Source organism: Chinchilla lanigera, unplaced genomic scaffold (assembly GCF_000276665.1).
Source record: "Chinchilla lanigera isolate Chin_1 unplaced genomic scaffold, ChiLan1.0 scaffold00105, whole genome shotgun sequence".
In the NCBI taxonomy this organism is placed as follows: Eukaryota; Metazoa; Chordata; class Mammalia; order Rodentia; family Chinchillidae; genus Chinchilla; species Chinchilla lanigera.
In genome coordinates, this window is record NW_004955506.1 from 721,726 (window position 1) to 745,368 (window position 23,643).

The following is a 23,643-nucleotide window of genomic DNA, read 5'->3' on the forward strand; positions in this document are numbered from 1 at the left end:
TGACACCATGCCCAGCACTATGATTTTATTAAGCATGAATAACCTAAACATTTTTTATAAATATTCCAGTTTCTCCCTAAAACAAATCTCACCAAAAGAATATTTCAAGTATAAACCTGTATCTTTCATTTTCCTTTAATGATATTAGTTATGCAATCAATACATTTAAAAAATTTCCAGTTAACATAAATTTCCTAAAACACTAATAGCTTTTGTTAATAAAGAATGGTTAGCTGGGTATGGTGACGCATGCCTGTAATCCCAGCACTTGGGAGGACTGCTGAGAGGCTGAGGCCAACTTGGGCTCAAAAAAAGAAGAAAAGAAAAGAAAAAGAGAATGATCAATATAGGATGCTGTATTTATCCAGAAAGAAAAACATCCTGAAATGTGTGTCACTCAGAACTTTGTCCTAAGCGTTTTCTAAAAACCATTACCCAGTGCGGGCACCATGGAAAGCCGGGCCTTGGGTTTAAGCCACACTCAGGCCCTGGCTGCAGCTGGGTCTCATCTGCATGCACAACACCAGCAGCGACAATCTGGTGATGGTGGTTGTGTTTTCTGTTCTTAGCACCAAGAAGGACCAGGAGCTGAGGGAGGCTTGGAGGGCGTGGCTGAAGACCCTGGGCCTGGGGGCTGGCATTGCCCTGGCCTCGATCCTGATCTGGAGCAGCCTGGGGGCCGATGATGGTGTTGCCGAGGTACTGGCCCACCGTGGCGAGGTCCTGGAAGGCAGGTTCATTGAAGTGCCCTGCTCTGAGGACTATGATGGCCACCGAAGATTCGAAGGTACTGTGCTGTGGATCCCATGAGGGTTGAGAAAGGAGAAAGGCTGACATGAGATTCAGCGTTGCCTTTTGCTTGGATGAATGGGTGGAAGTCAGGTTGGAAGTGGTATGTATGGGCAGCGATATTTCCTCCCCTGGGTATGCCAGCCCACACCTGGCATGGGAGTGCAGCTAGGATACCACCAGGTGTGGTCAGTGGTTTAGCAAGTGGTGGTGTCCAGTGACAAAATAAGAAAGATGAGAAGAGAAAGTTGGAACCTAAACGAAGAGGATGTCAAGAAAACATGATGATTTAAATGTCCCTGGTGGAAGGCCCTCCCCATCATGTGTCCTGGGCCCCAAGTCACAGCTCTGTGCCCAGTGATGGATGGCACTGGATAAGGCCAGGAGGAAGGAGCCCTAGTGCCAGGGCCACCAGGCTGGGACAGGGCTGGCACCCTGAGCACACACCCTACACTGGGCACCTGTGGGCTTCTCTGGCTGCTGTATGTCCTCAAGCATTCCACACCACCAAGCTGCACTCCCGTTTTTAAGGCCTAGCATGTGCAACTGTGTTTTTAGAACAGAATTCATTAGTTTTTTTATTCAAAGTGATGCTTTGGAGTTGAACCAAGGAAAGATTGCCAAGTTCTTCCACCAAGGGGCGCTGTGGTAAAGTGCGGAACTGGGAACCCAGCACACAGAGAAGAGGAAAGCGGCAGGGCTGTGTTGGCAGGGTTCCCTTGGAGGAAGGGCCTTTTGGGAAACAGCTGTGCTCCTGTCGTGTGGGCACTCTGTCTCCAGACCTTTCCCGGAAACGTCCATGCTGGCTGGTACTCGCTTGCTTGCGCCCTCTCTCTCTCCTTCGCTCCCTCCCCTCCATATATTTTTTTATAAGATGATCTTTCTGTGTTGCCCAGGTTGGCCTAAAACTTGTAAGTTCAAGTAGTTCTCCTGCCTCAACCTACTGCCACAAAAAAATACTTTCCTGATAGTTTGTACTAAGGACAAAATCCTCTCTTGCTCAATTAATAATTTATCAACATTAGAAATATTGTTTAATGGGACAGGATTTCACTTGGCAAGATGGGAAGCCCTGGGGAGGGACCATTTGATGGCTGCACAGCACTGTGTGCGTGCATGCAAGTGTGTGTGTGTGTGTGTGTGTATGTGTGTGTATGTGTGTGTATGTATACTGCCTTCAAACTGTGCACTGAGAAATGGTCAGGGTGGTAAATGTTACGCATATTCCATAGTAGAAAGTAAGGGAATATGTAAAGTCTGTAATCTCTGTGGGCCGCCACCCCCCCTGCTTCCCTCCTCCTGTCCCCTGGGCGAGCAGAGTGAGGGTGGACTGCTCACCTGTTAAACAGGTCCCTAGTTTGGGTGGGTGGCTTGTCTTGAAAGCCCCCTGTCCAGGATGGAGGCAGGCAACCCTGACAGACTGATCCTTGGGAGTGTGTGATTGCAGATTGTGCCCACAGACATGACATCATCACCTGCTCGTGACCTTTACTGAGTCAGGCTCTCATGCCTGTCCTGGCGGAAGCACACTGTTACTGTTGGTTGGTGTTGTGATCCTTGCTGTACCTCTGCTTTTTGTGTTTTTTTGTGTGTTTTTAAAATTGTGGTACTGGTAATTGAACCCAGAGCATTTGCATTGAGCTACATTCCAGCCCTTTTTTATTTTTTTATTTTGAAACAAGATCTTAAATTCCTCAGACTGAGCTTGATTCTCCTGCCTCAGCCTACCAGAGGGCTGAGATTATAGGGATGCACCACCTCACCTAATAGAAAACATACACCTGGCCTTTTGTTTTTGAAGTAAAGCATCTCTGTTGGTAGCATTATTTTTTTTTCTTTTTTCGGTACCGGGGATTGAACTCATAACCTGTGCTTGCCAGGCAGGCCCTTATGCCACTGAGCTATATCCCCATCCCCGGTAGCATTATTGAGATGTGTGTAACTATGGCCCTCCGCCTGATGAAACAGTCAAGAAGAAGCTTGGTTTTCTTTCTTGAAAGGAGCTGTGGGCAGCCAGTACCTGTGACCCCAGAGTCTAACCCCTAGTGTGGTGCTGTGGCTTTTATGCAGATGTTCTAGGGCAGTGGCAGCACCCTCTGGCTCCAAGTTCATTTCCAGGCAGGAATCAGGGGATAGGGGTGGGGGATGAGAAGCAAGCAGCAATTCGGCTAACCCAGCGTGACCCAGGGCAGTCACAGGTTCCCGTCTCCACCAGGATGAGTGAGTTCCTTTGGGTTGGGGAGCAGGTCTGCCCTTTGTAGCCAGAATGCAAGGGCTGGTCACTGGCTGGAGTCACCTCTGATGCTATACTGCATCTAGGCTCCTTCATGTCATAGCCCTGACCTTATCCACCATGCCCCCACCATGGCCCCCTTCTCCCGTCCAGCCTACCCTGGCCCTGTCCCCATGTGAGGTTTTCAGCCTCCTTCCTGTTTGTCTGTAGATTCCTGGGGTCCAGGGAGAATGAAGGCACAGGGTGCCCAGGCTTTTGCCCCATGGAGGACAGTGGCTGGAGCTCCATGCCTCTCTTTGAGTCCTAGGAGGAACTCCCATGGTGCGCACAAGCTCTCAGAGCTGCAGCCAGCACTTTTAAAGGGTGCTGGTGGTGCTGGGTCTGGAGGCTTCTATGGCTTCCTGGGAGCTGGGGCAGTGAAGGGGCCTCTGAGGAGCTGTGCTGCTTGTCTGGAGTTCACATCTTACCAGGGTATTGGCCGCACTGGCCGACTCTGTCCTGTGGGAGGGCCATGCAACCCCACAGTCCCAGAACAGTAGCTTTAGAAGTAAGCCTTGCATCTTAATTGTCATCCCTGTAGGCTGCACGCCCAGAAAGTGTGGCCGCGGTGTCACTGATGTTGTCATCTCCAGGGAGGAAGCAGAGCGCATTCGCAGGTAAGGAGGCTCAGTGTTCTGCTCTAGGCATCTGTGGGTCAGGTTTAAAGTAGCAATGGGAGAGTGGGCTAGGGCCTTACATCCCATGAGGGTACCTCCTGTGCTTTCAAGGGCAGGGCAGGTGTCCATGAGATGGGCCAGGGCCCTTGAGAAGCCCCTGCTGATAGAACATTCCAGACGCTTGACCTGAGCTCCTCTCTGCCCAAGGACCCAGCCCACTCTGCAGGAGCCTGGATGCTGGATTGTGGTACGGAGTTGTGCTTCCCAACCTCAGCCAGCAGCCGCACAGACATTTCAGTGTCTGCTCTGAAGCAGGTGGCTTTTGTCCTTTCACTACCCTCACCAAGGTGCACAGATGCTCACTTGGAAAGCAGTGGGTGCTGCATTTTTCCCTGTTGAGATTTTATTTTGTTTACTTTTTTTTTTTTGAGACAAGGTCTCCCTCTACAGTTCAGGCTGGACTTGAACTCACTATGTAGCCCAAACTGGTCTCAAATTCACAGCAATCCTCCTGCCTCAGCCTTCCAAGTGCTGGGATTACATTCGTGCAGCATGTCTAACTATCCTGTTGAGATTTTTAAATTATGATCTTCAAGCTTTGGTTTTTCCCACCAGCTGGTTAGACTCTGGTTAAATGTGTGGAATTGGTTTGGGCCTCGAGGGGTTCCCAGGGGCATGAGCCTTTTCTCATGGCTGTCCTCTCTGGCAACACTGTCCTGTAGGCAGTGGGGTTAGGGTGTTTTACTGAGGGCCTGTGTAGCCTCAGTGTTCATCAAAGCTGCTCGTTCTTGAGCAAGGTGGTCCTCACTGGCCTGACTTGAGTGTCTCCCTGTCCTGAGTGGGGAGGATCAAAGCCCCCACCCCACTGGAGCAGTCTGGCGCCACTGGCTGCTGACCATGTTCATGCTTGGTATTGAAGTTTGGAGTCCAGTGCTTCTAAGCTGGGCTGCATGTCACAGGCGAGAAAGTGACATGATGCCTGTTTGCCTGGCTTTGAAAGCTGAGCCTTCAGGTGTGCAGGTTTGTTTACAGAGCAGAAGCAAGTAGCTTGACGTTACTTATGCTTATCTGTGTTCTGCCTAGACACCTTCTAGATGACTCTGTTCACTGCGTTCTGATTTGTGTTGTTTTCCCCCACAGAGTAGCAGAGAAGGGGCTCTCCCTGGGCGGATCTGATGGAGGGGTGAGTTGAATCTGGCTTCTGCCTGTCCATTTCTGCCTTCCACCCCTGCTGCCTGGAGGGGAGGTGATGTGCATGCAGGGCCTTTGCTGCCCCACCAACACACAGCCTGCCTGACCTCAGGTCACATGGTCATATTAGCTGCTCCAGGTGGGGAGATGGTGGCCAGGAAGGTGTCAGTGAGGGAGCTGAGGGGGGATCAGTAACCCAGTGAGGCACCAAGGACAAGTCCTGGCTACAAGAGAGCCTGAGGAGCTAAGAGGAAGGCTGAGCCCGAACCAAGCAGAAGATACTCAGATGCTTTGTCACCTGTAAGCTCCACAGGCACTGTGGGCCTGTCACCCACAGTGGGGGTGCTGTGGGCCTGAGTGGTGTATCCATCTGGACTCTGCGACTACGACCTGATTCAGGTAACCTGATCTGGCTAGTGTCATGGTTGCTCTCCTCCCAGGGTGTAGGGAAGGACTTGAGGGTGGGTGGTAGTTCCTTAAAAAGTTATGACTTGGGGATTTCACATGAGGTCTTCACCAAGAGCCTTGAGAATATACATAAACTTGGCCTTATGGCTAGCGTGTGCAGAGCCCCACTGGCCCCAGACCCAGCCAGAACCACTCTCTGGCCTTCTTATAGGCAGTGGATGCCGGACAGTGTCCCTCACCTCACACTAGAAAATGTGACTGATCCCCTGTTCCTGGGAGGTAGCTGCAGAGAGGGATGTGAGGAGGTTCAGGGTGAGATTCAGTGTGAGGAGATTCATGATGGACACATTTATGGTCTGACTATGGTTTCATGGGTGTGCCCATGTCAGACCTACACTGCATACTTTCTACACATGGTGTATCATGCCTGTCCGTCAGTCCAGCAGAGCTGAGAGAGGTTGGGGTGGGGAGATGAGGGAGAGAGGGAAGGAAAGGTACAAAAGGAAGGTGGAGAGGCCTGTGGAGGCCTCTCCACAGGCTGCAGGAGGCACAGTGCCTTTGAGAGCCTGTCTGTGCACAGTCTCCAGAGCCCCAGGCCCCTTCTTCAGGCATCAGAGAGCAAGTGGTTTTGGACAGACCTGGGACCTCAGTGACTTGGGTTTAACTTGGGGGGCTTTGAAAGCAGTGGTCACCCTGTCTTAGCCCCCACACATCTTTTCTAGGCATCTATTCTGGACTTGCACTCGGGGGCGCTATCTGTCGGGAAGCACTTTGTGAACCTGTACAGGTGAGGGGCGGGCCTGAGAGCAGCTGAGTGAGTGCCTGGCGTGTTCTAGGCCTCGGATGTCCAGAGGGCTGAGGGGATGGTGGCTCCTGGTCAGGGGCAACGGCTTAGGTGAGCTGGGGACAAGTTTCTTAGAGCCTATTCCAGGGCAGGGTCCTTGTCCTTGGTCTTTAGGGGAGACTCTGGTGTCATGTTCTGGGCCTACTGTGGCCCCTGGGATGGAACTATAGGAAGAGCTCAGAGAGGGAGGGCAGAGGAAGCCTGTGGGCTGCAGGCTGGGCTGCCAGGGAGGTCTGAAGACTTTCAGGTGCTTGTGAAGGCTGAAAAACCCTCAGAGATTACCCAGTTTTTTTCCTTTTTTTTTTTTTTCTTCCCTTTCGTACAAATCCTTCATACTGAGCTATATCCCCAGCCCATTCATTTTTTATTTTTTAGACAGGATCTCACTAAGTCATTAAGTTGCCCAGGCTGGGTTTAAATTTACAGTCCTCCTGTGTCAGCCTCCCAGAGTGCTGTGATTATAGACATGCCTGGCTCCCCACCCTCTTATGGCACAGGAATTATGGTAGAAGCTGAGCAGCTCTAGGATAATGGGATGAATTCATTTTTAGGGGTCAGCTGTTTTGTTGAGGAAAGACTAACTTTAAGGAAACAAGAGATTAGTAAAATGTTTCATTGGCTAATGTTCCTTATCTTTTCGCAGATACTTTGGGGATAAAATACAAGCTGTATTTTCTGAAGAGGACTTCCAGTTGTACCGGTGAGCAGCAGGAGGAGGGGTCGGGGCAACCAGAAGCTTCTGGCTTCCTCTGAGGCCACACCACACCGTCACAGGGGGTGCAGACCAGAGTGGGCTGGAAGCCAGCCTGGCTCCAGGTGGGTCTCAGCTCTGCAGTAGCACCTGGGTGGCCCTGGGGCCTCTCTTGGTGAGCCCAGCATCTACCTCACGCCAGGGACCTGTGTGTCGGGCACGGCCCTTACCTAGAGGTGGGACACCTGCTGAGGACTGTTTAAAATTGAACTTTTCATTTAGAGATTACAAGGTATGTACCTGTTACTTACCCCTGAAAGTACAGCAGGGAGATCCCAGCTTCTGCCACCCCATTAGCTCGACCACCAACACACTGCCCAGCTAGCGTGTGACACCCATCCCCACAACAAGCATGGGAAGAGCCCAGAGGTTCTGTGGGGTTCTCAGCCTCGTTGCATACATTCATGTGTGAACGCCAAGTTCTGTGTAATTTCACACCAAATAAGTTGTGTATGAACTGTGGTGGAGATACACCATGTACTGTCACTGTGAGGGCCCCTCCTGTACCCTTCAGACCTGGCCTTCCCAATGAGGGCATCACTCACCTCTGCCCACATCTACCCCCACAGCTGACATGGCACCCCAACACGTCTCCAGGGAAATGGCTGGTAAGCCCAGCCTGGTCAGCCGTACATGAGGAGCAGCAGCAGTATGGTGTTGCTCAGTGCCACAGTGTGGTGGAAACTCACTCATTCAGGCTGTTGTGCAGGGGTAGGGCCAGTGGGGCCTTGGTTGCTGCTCTCAAGGGCTCCACCTTGTGCTTAGCTGCGCTGAGCTGAGAGCCTGGCCGTGACTGTCCCAGGTGACTCTCTGTGCAACATTTTCTCTGGCTGACTCACTGTGCCTACTGCTGGTGTGTACATGCTTGCTCACAGAGAAAGTGTGTGGCTATATTTTGGTATGTGTAAGCTCAACAGTTTCTGAAACATAACACGAGCACCCAGAATGAAGGAGAAACAAAGCTGGATTTTATGTCCTGCTTGAATATTGTGGCTGTGAACCTCCTGAGCTGCAGAAAGCAGAGACGGTCCCGCTGTGGCTGCAGCGGGACCAGCTGTGGGTCTTACACTGAGCCAGGGCTGCAGTGACCAGGAATCAGTGTGAAAGGAAGGTCAGCGTCTCCGGGGTGACAGGAAGTGAGGAGATCATCCCTGGGACATGAGTGCTACTGCAGAAGTGTGCAAGAGGATTAAGGTGGAAAATGCTAAATGCCAGTTTCATTGGGTTGTCTAAGATGTTCTGTTAAGATTAGGATTCAGATGAAGATCAAGGAGAAAAAAAGGCAAGGATGTTGCCAATCAGTCTCACACAATAAAAAATTTGAAATAGTTAAAGCTTCCAAAAATATCAGTGTTTGTAAGGCAAATGGAAACTTACAGAGCTATAATTAAAAGCAATTGAGTATTTTTAGTTGTGAAAATAGTATTTCCAATGCAGAATGCCGTGTAATCTCCCTTATAGCCTCCACAGCTACAAAACATTAAGAGAAGCAAGAAAGAGACTCTGCAGGGGGATTGGGCAAGCCAGTCTCCAGTGAACTTCTCACCCCTCACAGAGGGTTTCAGCAGTTCCCACAATGCGCTGCCATGACTCTATATATCTCACAGAGCTGAGAGGAAGCACAGAAGTCCTCATTCCTTGTGGTTCATGTTGGGGAAGAGCATCTCAGTGTGAAGCAATTGCTGGAATCCTGGGATTGCTCTGTGGTGATACTGGGGAGTTTAGCCTGGCCCTGCGTCACTGGATGCTGCGGAGAAGGTGTCCTCCACTGTTCGCCGAGTGAACATCAGAGAGGACTTAGAAGCCCCACAAGCAGAAATTGCAGAAGTGACAAACAGAGGATCATTTTTGTTCTGTGGACAGTCTAGAGTGCTGGCCCCTAGGGACATCACGATGGGCACTGAGGAATGAGGGTTCCAGGATAGCAGAGTTCGTTAAGGTTGGCTTCTGTTTGACAAGTTGTCAGGTGATTGCACCTACAAAAGTAAAAGGAGAGATTTGAAAAGAAAAAACAAGGGCCTATTATAGAAGTGGAAAATGGGCCAGGTGAGAGACACATACTTATATCCCAGGTACTCAGGAGGCTAAGGCAGGAGGAGTGCGAGCTTGAGCCCAGCTTGGGCAATTCAGTGAGAGCCTGTCTCAAAATGAAAAAGGCTAGGAATGTAGCTCAGTGGTAGTGTGCTTGCTAAGTATGCATGGGGCCCTGAGTTCAATCCCTAGTACTGAAAAAGGATCTAAACGGTATAGTGGTGCATGCCTATAATCCTAGCACTTGGGAAGCTGAGGCAGGAGGATCGCTGTGAGTTCAAGGCCAGCCTGAACCACATAGTAAGACTCTATCTCAAAAAGAAAAAGAAAATGATCTGCTGTTTGGAGCAAAACAAAGTATTGGTTAGAACTATTAGATTGTCTGATGCATTATGTGAAAGTGCATTTGTTTGATGACAAAGTTGAAGACTACCACAAATTTTTAAGTTCCTTCAACTTGCTGAACTCTTATTAAATGCTGTTTGCAAAGCTTTAGAATTTGTACATGACAAAAATCAGGAAAAATAACATGCTGGGCGTTGTGGCACACACCTGTAATCCCAGCACTTGGGAGGCTGAAACAGGATTCCTGTGAGTTCAAGTCCAGCCTGGACTACACAGTGAGACCTTGTCTCAAAAAAAACCCCAGCAAAATACACGACATTTCCAAAAATAATTTCTCTGCTTCTGTTGCTCTCAGAGACACTGAACACACATTGCACCCGACTGAAGGGTGGAACATTTTGAATGTAGCTGTGAGTTCAGCAGAAGCTCCCTGAGGCTAGGTGTTCAGGAGTGGAAGGAGCCAGCGAGAGCGCTGGACACCGGCTGTGAGTGAGCCTTGTCTCATGGTGTTACAGAAAACAGACCAAACATGGGAAGAAACAGCACCAAGGAGCCTTGACTGGGATTTTTCCCAAAGAATCAACCCTGCCTGGCAGGGTTCTGGGGCTTTTATGGGGAAGGCGAGAGGGGAGGGACAAAGGCAGATTTGGCGCATTGTGATTGGAGGGGCAGGTGACATCTTGGGTTGCTAAGGGAGTTTAAACATTTCAGGTTACATTACAAGGTCATAAATGATACAAAGGCAGTAAAGACAGGGCTTACACAAAGTAAGAAATGATCTGTTGTCGGGCCTGCTGGACATGTCTGCTTGGTCTTGGTGGGCACCCTGGCCAGGCTTTCTTGGCAGGCTTTAATTTAAAATTTTAATTTTCCCGTTCCGTGGCAATGCCATTTGGTCCTTGATGCCTGTGTTGAGGGGGCGGGAGTGGTTTGGAAGCATTCAAGTCTTGCATGGGCAGTCTGGCTCGCACTAGATCACTTGGCAGTGGTTTGACAACTTGGCTTGATATGTATTTGCACGTATGTGTAGGTATGCATGCAGGTAGGTGTATAGGTTAGCATGTGTGTGGTGGGCACAGAGGCTGGTACTATGCTTGCACAGAGCATTACTTTGTGTAATTGTGTGTATCGTGCATACATGTGTGTACATGTGTGCCTCTGGTATGCATGTAGGGTTACATGATGTGTGTAGGTATGTATGTAGGAAGGCATGTATGTATATAAGAGTGTCCAGGTAGCTTGGTGTATGTGTGTGCATCTGTGTGCGTGTGTAGATGATATGTAGGGAGGTTTGTAGACATTGAAGTGGTCTGGGTTAGTCTTTCCAGCCCTGCTGCCCTGCACACCAGCCTCCCGGAACTGGCTCCTTAGAGCTTCCTGGGGACCAGCTCTGCTGAATTACTTAGAGCATCCATGCTGGCAGCTACCCCCATGAGTCTGACGTGTTGCATCTGTGCCAGTCTCCAGAGACATGTGCCCCGGTCTGCAGAAAGAGGCTGCCACCCCCTGTGGGCACCACTCAGGCAGAGCACAAGTGACCTCCTCAGGTCCCGGGATGTCCTGGAAAAGTCGCTGAGGGTGCTGTGGTCATCTCACCTGGTCCTTGATTCCCACCAGCACATATTTGGGGATGTGTGTGCCTGCGGGCCGTCATTCTGGCCCCTCTGGTGTGTGTAGGCCCTGGGCACCGGCGGAGTACCCCCATGGGCGGGTCCTGAGTGACGCTCCACACCCTCCACAGGGATGTGCGGTGGAAGGTCCAGCTCACAATCGCAGAGGCATTCGGCATCAGCGCATCCTCGCTATACCTGACCAAGCCCACGTTCTTCTCACGCATAAACAGCACTGAGGCGCAGACAGCCCACGACGAGTATTGGCACGCGCATGTGGACAAGGTGAGCGCCTGTGGGGCTCGTCCTTCCTGTGGGCAGCCATGGCTGCCATCTCTGCCTGGGGGGTCCAGGCCTCTGCTCGGTTGTGTTCATGTTGAGAATTTTAGAGTCTTCTTTTCTGGGTTTTAGGTGCACTCTGAAATGAGGAAAGGTTGGTAAGAGCAGGCAGCCAGGTGCCCTTGTCACATAGCCTCAGCCTCACTGTTCCCCATCCTTTGTTGTTAGCAAATGGATGCATGATCTCAGACTGCATGAGCAGGGGGGATGACTCTTGACTTCCTGGCCCAGGACTCTACCTTCCTACCAAGAGGTGTGTTCTGCCTACTTTGTCTCTTTCTTTCTCTCTCCTCCTTCCCTCCCTTTCTTCTTCTTTTTCTTCTTCTTGTCCTCCTCCTCTTCCTCCTTCTTCTTCTTTCTTCTTCCTTCTTCCTTCTTCCTCTTGCCCTCTCAACAAGTCCCCTTATGTAGCCCAGGCTGGCCTTGAACTTGTGATTCTCCTGCCCTCGACTCTTGAGCACTTGAGACCACAGACTAGTGATGTGCGCCTCCCTGCTGGATGCTCTTGTTTTTCCTTCATCCCCAGAGGCCAGCTCTGTTCAGACCCTGGGGGATCCCACCATACCTGGTCACAGATCTCAATCCTCTGTGAAGCTCTTCCCTGCCGTGCTGTGAGCTATGGGGGCCCTGCCTAGTGTCTAGCAGGACTGTGAGAGAGGGTGTCCTCTGCCCTGTGCTGTGGCCTGCATCCAGCACTCCTTCCTCAGTGTGCGGTCACGTTGTCATGTGGTTTGGGGGTCCTTTGCCATGTCTGGGGTGGGTGGGCATTATGAGGGTTGGAGTAGGGTCAGGGTGCTGGACCTGCTTTCTCGAGCTACTTGCTTCACCGCTTGCTCTGCGTGGTCTCCTGTGTGTGTGGTGTGTCTTGTGTTCTGCTTTTGTCAGACATGAGGTCACTGCGGAGGCTGTCTGGGAACGTGTGCAGGTGGTACACAGGGCTTACTGCCGCCATGTGAGGGGGTCCCACAGGTCCTAGGGTCACGCCTGCACTCTAGAAGCATCCGGTGCTTACGTAGTCCAGCACGCAGCTATGGGAGGTTCACAGGTGTCTCCCTCATGTGGGTCCCCTCTGCCCCTTCCTGGTCACTCAGTCTCCTGTCATCCTGTTAAGGGAGGACCACTGGCTGTCAGGGTGACAGGTGGGGGAAGGTGTTGGGGCAGGGTCTGGCCTGGCTCCAGCAACTCGTCCTGTGGTACCTGCTGGAGCCAATGATGTCATAGAGGGGATCTGCACCCAGCTGGGCACAGAGGCACTGGGAGCCTGAGCCTGACTCTGTAAGCCCAGGAACCCAGTCATGGGGGGAGAGGGGCAGGACCCACCCCTGGCATGATTCTTCATTTGTGCCTCAGACTTGCTGAGTGAATGATTCACTAGGCTGAGAATGGCAGCAGGAGATTCAAATTCCACATACGCTGCTCATTACTGTTTTTTGCGAATGGCAGCCTGTCTGTCTGGTATTATTTTATGAATGAGATGGTGCGAGCATTCTTGCATGACCCCCCTGGAAGCACCTTTGTGAGGCACAGACTCTTGGTTCCTCCGACCCAGTCACAGCTTGGTTTTAGCCAAACCTTGGATTTATCACTAGGACCACTCCTTCCCAGCATCTGTCATCTGCAGCACTTTCTGTGGTTCTGTGGAGATGTGCAGAGGTCATTGTCCCTGCTCTGACTTTAGTCACTGTGGACTCCTGCTGAGGTCCTCTGTTCAGAACCCAGACCTTCCTGCTGCCCCCGCACCACCACCTGCCTCGGAGCAGCATGGACCTCCTACTCTTCTCCCTCTTTCTCTCTCTGTTTTTGGAGACAGGGTCTTCCTATGTATCTCAGGCTGGCCTCAAACTCACGATCTTCCTGCATCAGCCTCCTGAGGGCCAGGGTCACAGGTGTGTACCATGTTGCCTAGCTCCTGTTTGGTTTTTTTCCCCCTGGTTTCTATGGAACTGCTGAGAACTTCTGCCCTTTCAAGGAGAGGAGCATGGCTACGGCAGCTGCTTCAGTCTGTGTCCAGCATGTCCAGGAGGCCTCTGCAGTCCTCCCTGCTGTAAGCACCAAAGGCCACTAGAATGGTCAGTGTCAATCCCAGAGCCCAGAGGCCAGCTGGAGCGGCACCATCTCAGGGGGTGCTTTCCCAGAAACCTGGTATCTCATTGAGGACCCTGGTTAACACCTCCCTGACTCCCCACTGGCCTTGGACACCCAAAGCTGCTGTCAGGCTCCTGTGGCTGCACTGTTCATACCAGAGAACGCAGGCCTCTCTGGGCTAGTTCAGAAGAGTTGTGAAACAGGCAAATAGCAGCAGCAGGAGCAGCAAATCCTGGGGAAGGGGGAATCGTATTTCTAGAGGTGCCACTTTGTTTTATTTAAAATTCTGGTTTTCTGGCTGATCCTGGTGGTGCTTACCTGTCATGCAAGCACTCTGGGGAGGCTGAGGCAGGAAGATTGCAAGTTTGAGCCCAGCCTGGGCAGCTTAGTGAGATCCTGTCTCAAAATAGAAATTAAAGGGCTGGGGACAGCCGCACAGTACCTCCCTAGGAAGTGTGAGGTCCTGAGTTCAAGTCCCAGTACAAGAAAAGAAAAAAGAAAAGGAAAGAAAAGAAATGAAAAGGGGTGGTGGGGGGAGGGGAAGGGAACAATTGTAGATGTAGCTCAGTGTGAAGGCCCTAGGTTCAATTCCAAGTACTGGAAAATAAATAAATGAAATTCTAGTTTTCAACCAAAATTTATACATTTCTATAAATAGTAATTCATTGCTAATACATGTTACAACATAATGAATGTTGGACACATTATCTGCAGTAAGTGAAACCAGATGCACAGTGCCAGGCATGGTGTGAAATGGATTCGTGGTTTACAGGGCCATGGGACAACTGGGCAGTGGCTGCTTATGTGTGGGGCTTCCTTCTGGGGTGATGAAAACATTCTAGAATTAGACAGTTGTAATGATTGCCCACTGAATTAGACATTTATTGATTGGTTGGTTGATTGTCTTTTTGAGACAAGGTTTTGCTATGCATTCAGGCTGACTTTTTTTTTTTCTTATTTTAAAGAATAAAAGAAGGATAACATAATAATAGGGGGGACTTAGCAAATTACAGACAAAATGGTAGGAAATTATCAATGGTTATCATTTTACATATTATTGTCTACAAAATAGTTTCTCAGGCAAACAAATAGACAAATAATAGTGAGTTACAGACAAAAGAGGTAGGAGATTATCAAGAGTTGTTGTACTATACTTTGGTATCTTCAGAGTGGCTTCTAAAGAAAATAGAGCTATACATGAGTGACCTATTGAAAAATCATTAACTATTCTCAATGGTTGTTGTAGGAAACACATAATAATAAACATACATCCATTTATGAAATAGGATAGGAACATTACAAACTTTACACAGTTATGGATAGATTAGTAGGAAAATATCAATGGCTGCTGTAATACGTGGTGGTATCTTCAGAGTGGTTTCTCAGGAAGACAGAGATATGCAAGAGGGACCTATTAAGGAGTTACAGCCTAAGGGTTGTCAAAAATAGCATATTACCTCCTCACCAGTGACTCCTTTCACTGAGGTATGATGGCTGGAAGGAAGGCCAGGATTGAAAAGAAGGACCGAGGGACTTGCACCTATGTCTAGCAACAGGCTGTTTTCTTGTTCCTCCATAGTCATGATTACCCAGGGCTCCTAGATGGAGATGACGGTCTGGCCAGAGGGAGAAGGCAGACCATGCCCCAAGCCCTCTCATTCCTGTTGGACTAACTGGTAGCATGGGTCTGAGCTCTGGGGCCTCCACCTCAGAGGGCAGACCGATCTCCAGTGGTCTCCTTTGCATCCAGGGCATGGCCCATGGGGCCTCTTAGGGCAGTTCCTCTTGAGGTGGCCTGGCTTTTAACAGTGGTAGCAGATGAATGCAGTTGTCTAGTTCTTCTTGGAGCCCCGGGAATCAGACCTGGGATCTGTTTCTCTTAGTGGTGCAGCAAAAGCAGCTGCTTTTTCTCAGTCTCTTTGTTTTCTCTCCTTGGCCTCCTCCTCATCATGGCTATAGAATACTGAGGAGGCAATTCTTACTAACATCTCAAGTGAGCTATCTGGGGTGAAAGCCATTCTTTATAGCTTTTTCTCTCCAGCTTCCCATTGCTTTGGGACCCCACAACCAGTTAGTGTCCTCTCCCCAACTGTCAGCACAGTCAGCAGGAATCCTGCTGCAGACTTCTCCGGAGCTCCACCACAGCCTGTACTGTCAGGGGAAGAATGGCTTCCAATGAGTCTCTGCAAGTATTGTGCAAGGTCCTCCTGGTTTACAGCTTCCGAGCGGCTCTGGGGACCTCAGTCCACAGGACCTCTGACTCCGTGGGCTTGCTCTGCATTCTCATGTTCTCTGAGTCCTTGTTCAGCAGCTGCTCCTCCGCTGACTCTGGACCTTTCTGGTTCCCAATGGCAGGAGCAAGAGTGGCCCGTTGTATGGCATGCATTCCCAGGGGTTGTTCAAAGTTTCAATGATTCACACGCATCCGTGGGTGGGCAACTGCTGTTGGTGCATGGTGGGCCATTTGTGTCACTGTTTCTCTGTGTCATGATAGATCTCAATTGAGCGGCGGCGGCCGGCCTAAGGGCCAGCGAGCAATAGCGCTCGCCGCCGCATGGCCCACCCTCCGGGAGCCAGCAGGCAGGAAGCTAGCCAGCCAGAAGACTGGCGCTCCCCGCCCGAGGCTCCCTGTGCGCCGGAAGTCCTCCGTCCGGGGGACGACGAGGTCGGGAATGACTCGCCGGTCTGAAGACCCCAAAAGACCAGCGCTCCCCACCCGAGGCTCCCCGTGCACAGGGGGCCCACCCTCCGCATTCAGGCTGACTTGAACTCACTTTGTAGCCCAGGCTGGCCTCAAACTCACAGCAATCCTCCTGCCTCAGCCTCCTGAGTGCTGGGATTGAATTAAACATTTTTAAATGTTAAATTTTATCATATATGGATTATATCTAAAGTTTTAAAAGTATGTTTTAAATGGAGAGATTGAGACATTCCCATTAAAACAGAGAATTCCTCACTAGCAAACCTACCCTATAAGGAATCCTGTAGAGGATCTTTGGGCCAGGAACAAAGGCACGCCACCAGGACGGGGGTCCGTGTGAGAGATGCATGGGTGAGCAGAGGAACCACACAGTGAGTGTGGAAGATTTTTGTTTCTAAGTCATTTTTTTCTTTTATCTGAGTTAAAGGACAATTGCATAAAGTAGTAATTATGTCTATGTTGACAGACACAGTGTGTGTTGATGGGACTTACACAACAGTAACAGCAAGAGAAGGAAAAGGGTGAAGTATAGAGGCACAAATGCTTATATAGCATTGAAATTAAGTTGGCATCAATTTGAACTAGGTTGTTATAAATTAACTTGTTATTAACATCTCTAGGACAACTACTAGAAAATAATGAAAATAAGCAAATAAAGTAAAAAGTAGGTGATAGGGAAATTAAAATAGTATACTAGAAAATGTTTAACACAAAAGAAGATGATAGCAGGGGAACAGAGGAAGAAGAGTATATTTGTAATCAAAGCACTCTGGGAGACCGAGGCAGGAGGATTGAAAGTTTGAACCCACCCTGAGCAATTTCATGACTGAGTAAGAGCCTGTCTCAAAATAAAAAGGGCTGATGTTGTAGCTCAGGGCAAAGTAACGCTGCAAGAAAAGAAAGAAAAAAAAAGAGACATGAGAAATCTAGAAAACAAGCAGCAAAATGTGAGATGTGAGGTATGATTGCTTGTTTCTCAGTACTGTGTGTATGTGGATTAAATGCTCCAGTTAGAAGGTAGAGATTGGCAGTTTGGTGATTCCAAAGTCTGGGTCACTTTGTGGTTGGCATCTACTATTTGTCCTTTTCCTGGAGAGTTGACCATGCTTATTGGGTTCGTTGTCCATTAAGCCTTTGAGCTGGATCCTGGACATGCTGAGGGTGGTGAGGCTCGGATCCTGCTCAGCCCCTTCGAGATGCCAGCTGGATTACCTGCCCACAGCTTCTTCTGCCTAGGACTCGGACTCAGCCCTGCCTCACTGCCAGTGGAGGCTCCTGAGTCACTTTAGCTTGGGGCCTTCACTGCCCTGCTGGCTGGCCACTCGCCCCTTGTGAGGAGTCCATGCCATGGGTGGCAGCTGGGCCACACTAAGGTCTCTTTGGCTTTGCTCTGGTTCTTGAGTTTCTTCCCCCTGTGAGCCAGAAGTAAGGCTGAGTGAGCCAGAGGCCCTGCTGGTCGGTGCGCACAACTGGGGACCCCTTTCCAGCTCCTCTCAGGGACTAGTTCCACCCTGCTTGGCCCCCAGAGGCCCCTCCTGTCCTTTCTGTCAGAGCCAGGCCTCTCTTGGCTGTCTGTGCAGTGACAAATTCCATGAGACTTGGGATCCTTCAGGATAAAGCACCAGGAGCAAAGAAGAGGAAGAGAAAGGTCCCAAGTGTCCAGGCCCCACTCCTTCCGGGTTCTGGTTGGAGGGTGTTCCCGCTGCATGGCTGGCATGGCTGGTACAGCCCCCTTTCAGGTCCTCCGCTTCCAGGTCCTTTCCCAGAGTCTCTCACCCCTTGCCACCCTCATGTCGGAGCCGGCTGACTTGGAAGCCCAGGAAACACAGAGCCTTACTGTGTCAGTGCTGTCTGCTCTGTGTGGCTGCTGCTTTCCAGCCAAGTCTGGGTGGCATCTGCGGCCCTTTGCCCCTGGGCAGGGTTCTAGGTACGATCGAGGTGGGATTGTCTTCAGGCAGCCTGCTCTGTGTCCGTCCTCTGCCATATGGAGGTATACACAGTAAACCCAACAAGCAGAAGAGTCTACAGACTGGGGGTGCTTTCCGGCTGTCTCTCCTTCCCAGGGGCTGAAGGCAGGAGGTTTCCGCTACCCGGGCGTCCCTGCGCACCCTCACTGGTGTCCACCTGCACAAACAATGGCCTTGCAAGGGGCAGGAGGACAGCTCTCTCCTGGCTCCCTCCTTTCTGCCCTTGCACCATGACTAAATTCTACTATCAGGGAGCCAAGTCACATCTGCTGACCCTTCTTTTCTTCAATCCTTCCTTCTTTCCATCCACTGATTGAACTCAGGGCCATTGCACTAAGCTGCATCCATTTTTAGTACCTCTCCCCACTAATTTTGAGGCAGGGTGTCATTAAATTGCCTGGGCTAGCCTCACACTTAGTTTCTTCCCGCCTCAGCCTCCTCAATGAGTGGCTGGATTATGGATGTACACCACTGTACTCAGCTTGTGTGTGTTTTCTAACACAGGCATTTGCTTCAGTGAAACAGCTGCTTGAAACTTGGTGAGCTCTTACCCTGTTGGACCTATTTTGCTATAACTTCTACCTGGTGTACTTTGTTTAAATTTTACTATTTTGAATGCATATACAATATAAGCCAGTGGTGATGGGGCATGCTGGTAATCCCAGCACTCTGGGAGGCTGAGGCAGGAGGATTGCAAGTTTGAGCCCAGCCTGGGCAACTTAGGGACTTAGTGAAAACCTGTCTCAAAATAGAGAATTAAGAAAGAGCTGGGCACACCTGTAATCCCAGCACTTGGGAGGCTGAGGCAGGAAGATCTTGAGTTTGAGGCCAGTGTGAGCTACACAGTGAGTTAGAGGCAAGCCTGAACTACATAGCAAGACTCTGCCTCAAAAAAAAAAAAAAAAAAAAAAAAAAAAAAAAAAAAAAAAAAAGAAAAGAAAAGAAAGAAAGAAAGAAAGAAAATAAATAAGGTCTAGGGATATAGCTCAGTATAAAGGCCTTGGGTTCAATCCCCAATACTGAAAAAAAAAAAAAAAAAAAAACCACAAAAATCTCTGAGTCTGCCCCACATCTGGAGACAAGAGACCCATTTTCCCTGCACACTGTGCAGTTGTTGCAATACTGTGCCTGTGGCAGGAGTCAGCCCTGTGCCAACCTCTCTGCTATGTCCCCTAACATGGATGCCCAGAAGATGCCCACTGTGGGGGTGGGAAGGGCCCAGGCACAGTATATGAGGTCTCAGGACAGTTGGCCTTGGTTGTCGCCTACCTTCTGGAGAAGCAGCAGGCCTGATGGCTCCTGGCTTCACCCTACAGGTGACCTATGGCTCATTCGACTACACCTCGCTGCTGTATCTCTCTGACTACCTAGAGGACTTCGGCGGAGGACGCTTTGTGTTCATGGAGGAAGGCGCCAATAAGACGGTGGAGCCCAGGGCTGGTAGGACACAGAAGCTCAGGGTGGACCAGGCGTGGGCACAGGCAGTGATTGCACACACCCGCATGCATGCACGTGCGGGGCAGGGTTACTCAGAGCGATGCTCTGTTTAGGGAGCACCTCCTGTATATTGGGCTTGGTGCTAAGAGTTTGTCTGGGTCCAGCTGCTGGGGGTGACACCCAGGAATCTGGGGTCTGTGCCACCCATCTGAGGTTGGGGTGGGTCTGCAGCACCACACAAATCAAAGATTAGGTGATGCCTCCAACGTGACGTCAGCACAGTTTGCCGCATGGTACTGGCACCACCACCTGTCTTGTGTGGTGCTATGGGGCCAGCCTCATGGTGGTGGGCTGTGTCCATGGAGATGGAACTGGACCCACTATCCAGATTTGTGGCTGTCTCCCACGGTTGTCCACTCTTCTTGGTGCATGTCCTGCCTGTGCCTGCCCCGAGGCTCCTGGCTGTCATCTCATGCCCGCTGGTTTCCTCTCTGAGACACCGGTAGTGCTGACTGTGCAGAGGCTGATGGGATGCCTGCCTGGACAGTCTCAGCTCCTGCTGATGGGACTATGGTTCAAGGGTCACAGTGGGAGCTTCTAGGCTGAGGAGTAAGCAGACTGTACACCATGTCCTGCTTGGGGTCTCCGGGAGAGATGGGAGCACCTGCTCCTTTTTGTCTCGGTTTTTACAGTGCTAGAATTGAACCAGGGCCTTTGCATTGAGCTACAGCCTCAGTCCCTTTTTTTATTTTTTAATTTTGAGAAAAAGCCTTGCTAAGTCATTAATTTTCCCAGGCTGGATTTGACTCTTGATTTTCCTGCCTGAGCCTTCAAGGGTGCTGGGGTTATAGGCATGTACCACCACACCTGGCAGGTCTCCCATTTTCTTAATTGTGTCTTTTGAAGAGAATAACCTTTAGCTCTTAGTGAAATCTTGCTTACTGGCCTTCTTTTATGGTTCATGCTTTTCAATAATGCCTAATAAGTTGTATCCATCCTAAGATTGTAGAGATTTTTCTCCTGCATATATTTCTAGATTTTATGTTTATGCCATCATTTCATTTTGAAATTATATTGATGTGTGGTGTGAGGCAGGGGTCAGCATTCTCTTGTTGCCTGTGGCAATCATTTGCTGGAGAGACTGTCTCACCTCATCAAGTCAGTCTGGACACCTTTGTCAAAAACCTGAAGAACTGCATGGTTCCAACTCTGCACAATGATTTCTGTCCCAGTGATCAAAGTGTCCTTCTGTGAATACCATGGCATCTCAATTGCTGTAGCCTTATGAAAAGTGTTTGTTTTTCCTTTTCAAAGTTATTTTGGCCGCTAAAATACGCCTTCTTCATTTCCATATGAATATTACTTGCTAATTTCTGTGAAATGCCTGTGGCCGTTTTGTTTTGGATTGTGCAGACACAAAGTAGAATGCCCACATGTCCGATGACCACCACTGGCTTCACAGAGCAGCAGGATCTCATTTATTTGCTCCTCAACATTTGTGTTTTCATTTTGCTACATTTCAGTATCTAAATATGTGATAAACTTTATGCTGTTATTTTGCCATTTTTCTTGAAACGAGTTGTGGTCTCTTATGGTTAACACATTACCACTTCTCATTGCAGTGTTCTCCATTCTGTCCAGCAGGCACCATTTCTCTTCAGCCTTTAGCGACTCCTGTGGTGCAGTTCCTCTAGTGCTGGCAAGGACTTTTTTGAACACTTCCTTATTTTACCTCTTTTTTTGTTTATTTTTAGTGGTGGTGCTGGGGATAGAAATCTTGGTCTCAGGCATGCCAGGCAAGCACTCCATCACTGAACAACAGCACACCCCTCCTCCACCCTTTTAAAAAGAGATCTTTGCACTAGACATTGAATTCTGTGTTAATAGGATTTTCCTTCTCGACACATTAAGACATCATTTCTCGATCCCTACTTCTGATGTTTCTGGAGAGATGTTGCTGTCCTTCACACTCCTCATGCATATTCTCTCCTCTTTCTCTGCTGATTTCAGGGTTTCCTGCCCTCTTTCATGTGACGTGCTAAGGTGGCGCTATCGGTATTTATCCCAAGTGGTGTTTGTTCCTCTTATCCGATGTAAAAGTCAGTTTTCCATCCATCTGGGGAGAGTTTGGGTCATTATTTCTCTCCAAAGCTTTCTCCTGCTCCAAGCTCATCTCTCCCCATTGGAGGCTCCAGTGGTGGGAGCAGGTGGTTTCCTGTTGTCCTGCAGCCCAGGAGGTCCTGACGTCCTCCATCCTTTTTCCCTCTGGCTTCTGGAGCCTCTCCAAGATGGGCAGAAATGCTGCAGGGGTGGTAGAGAGAGAAGCACATCTGTGTCTCCAGCGGGGGAGCAGAGGGAGGGTGGCTTAGGGGGCTGAGGGACCCACACATCCCAGGCCTTTGGGCCCCATCCTACCGTGGTCCCGGTTGCTTATTTCCACATCTCGAGTTAGATTGTAACTGGAAGAAACCGAGGACAGAATGTCCTTGGAAAACACAAGCTCAGAAAGTGTCGTGGCTCCAGGTCATCCTGGGGAAAGTGCTTCCAGCTTCCTCTATATCCAGAGTGACCCTGTCCTGCCCAAGCAGAGGAGCAGAGTCCCTGCTCCCCAGGGTCTGCTGCTGTGGCACAGGATTGTTCTTGCTCTGCTACTTCTGGGCGAAGTGTGATTCTGCTGACCCTGGGGTGCAGTGCACAGCAGAAATAACTGTTGTCCCTTTGCAAAGACTTAGAGTTAAATTGCAGACATAAAGAGAAAAACGGAGTTTCCAGCACTCCTCTTTGCAGGGAAATTGTCCTGAACATTTGGAGCCAGGCCATGTGGCTGGGATGGGACTTCCCATCCCAGAATCTTGTGCTCCTCACTCATGACTTTGTAATGGTTGATTGCAGTACTTTGCAGCAAGCACTTACCTAATAAAATGTGTGGCAGGGTCATTTATACAGGAGAGCAAATGAATGGGATTCTTGGATGGAAGGACTCCCACCCCCAGGGCAATCCATATCCCAGGAGGGGCCTTTCTATCTGTATCTTCCATCTCCACATGAGGGGACTGGCCAGGAGTCTGCATGTGAGTTTGTCTTGACTGACCTTCCTGGGTTGTTAGAACATTGCCTTCATCCTCATCCTCCACAGCTGGGTTTTATTCCTGATGACTGTGATTAGAAACCAGATCCTGACCTGTCGGATCTGGAAGGCTGCAAGGAGTGGAGGGCCTGGTTCCCCCGCACCCCCGAGAGTACTTCCGCTGCTCTTTTCACCAGGGCAGGAGGGAGCTAGAATGCCCCATATCAGCCCCTGCACCTCCAGGGCTGATCTGTCCTGGCACTGCGGGATTGTCCCTGGGCCTGCTGGCTTTGTATGGCAGCAGTTCCACTATAGCAGGTTCCTCCAGGCTGTACCTTGCTGTTGTGGTCCTAATTAGTGCTCTGCTGACATTGGCCAGTGATGGCTGTCATGCTGTCTGAGGGCCTTGGTGGCACGCAGGTGGCCCCTGGGGTCATAGCTCTGTCTCCTTTTTTCTCCAGGTCGGGTTTCCTTCTTCACCTCGGGATCCGAGAACCTGCACCGGGTGGAGAAGGTCCGCTGGGGCACCCGCTACGCCATCACCATTGCCTTCACTTGCAACCCTGACCATGGCATTGAGGACCCGGCCTTCACATAGTCCAGGGGCCAAGTCCTTGCCTGCCGCCGGCCCCCTTGTGGGGGAGCAGCCACATGCAGCCCTGGACCATGCTGAGTGCACCCACCCCTCCCTCTCAGCTCATGTTTCCATTGCACAGAGTGCCTTATGAATTATCACAAATCCTAATTTGCTGGTGTCTTAATCTTTCATCTCTGAGTAAATTAAGGGAGCCACTTTCCACCTCACTGCCCTGTGTGTGCTTGTTCTGTGAGCTGCTCACAATGAGCAACGGCTCCTCCTTCCCCAGGGGAGCCATCCTGGGCCTGCAGAAAGACTCTTGACGGTGAACAGATAGCAGGAGCATCCGCCTTGGCCCGATCCAGATGTAGAAACCACCCGGCCCATCAAAGATGGACCCTAGCGTGGGCAGAGGTCATGGGGCCAGCGAGCACGTAGAGTCAGAGGCACCCATGTGAACGCAGGAGCAGGACTGGTTGCTGCTTGGAGGAGGCTCTGGAGAGAGAGCAGGGGCTCCTCCCAGGGTAGAGGTGGAGATGCAAGTCTGTTACCTGCAGACCTCTGCTTTTGTGCCTGGGAACTGTCCTGCTGCCGCCGTCTCATTGTGCTGGA

The 23,643-nt window shown here is 50.3% G+C and overlaps 1 protein-coding gene across 2 annotated transcripts in view; it reads left to right on the forward strand.

Annotated features, from left to right (window-relative positions):
* The window catches only part of Ogfod3 (2-oxoglutarate and iron-dependent oxygenase domain containing 3), a 25,238-nt gene extending 1,980 nt beyond the window's left edge, over positions 1–23,258 (forward strand). The window contains exons 2-9 of one of the 2 annotated variants that reach the window (XM_005407195.2): positions 570–787; positions 3,603–3,678; positions 4,819–4,861; positions 6,000–6,064; positions 6,765–6,821; positions 10,990–11,143; positions 19,267–19,390; positions 22,916–23,142. In XM_005407195.2, the coding sequence (XP_005407252.1) occupies positions 570–787; positions 3,603–3,678; positions 4,819–4,861; positions 6,000–6,064; positions 6,765–6,821; positions 10,990–11,143; positions 19,267–19,390; positions 22,916–23,052 (874 nt within the window). In that variant the 3' untranslated portion in view covers positions 23,053–23,142. Of the gene's footprint in view, positions 1–569; positions 788–3,602; positions 3,679–4,818; positions 4,862–5,999; positions 6,065–6,764; positions 6,822–10,989; positions 11,144–19,266; positions 19,391–22,915 lie in introns of both variants that reach the window. The other variant, XM_005407194.2, reaches the window with a different exon arrangement.
* Positions 23,259–23,643: the final 385 nt, after the last annotated feature.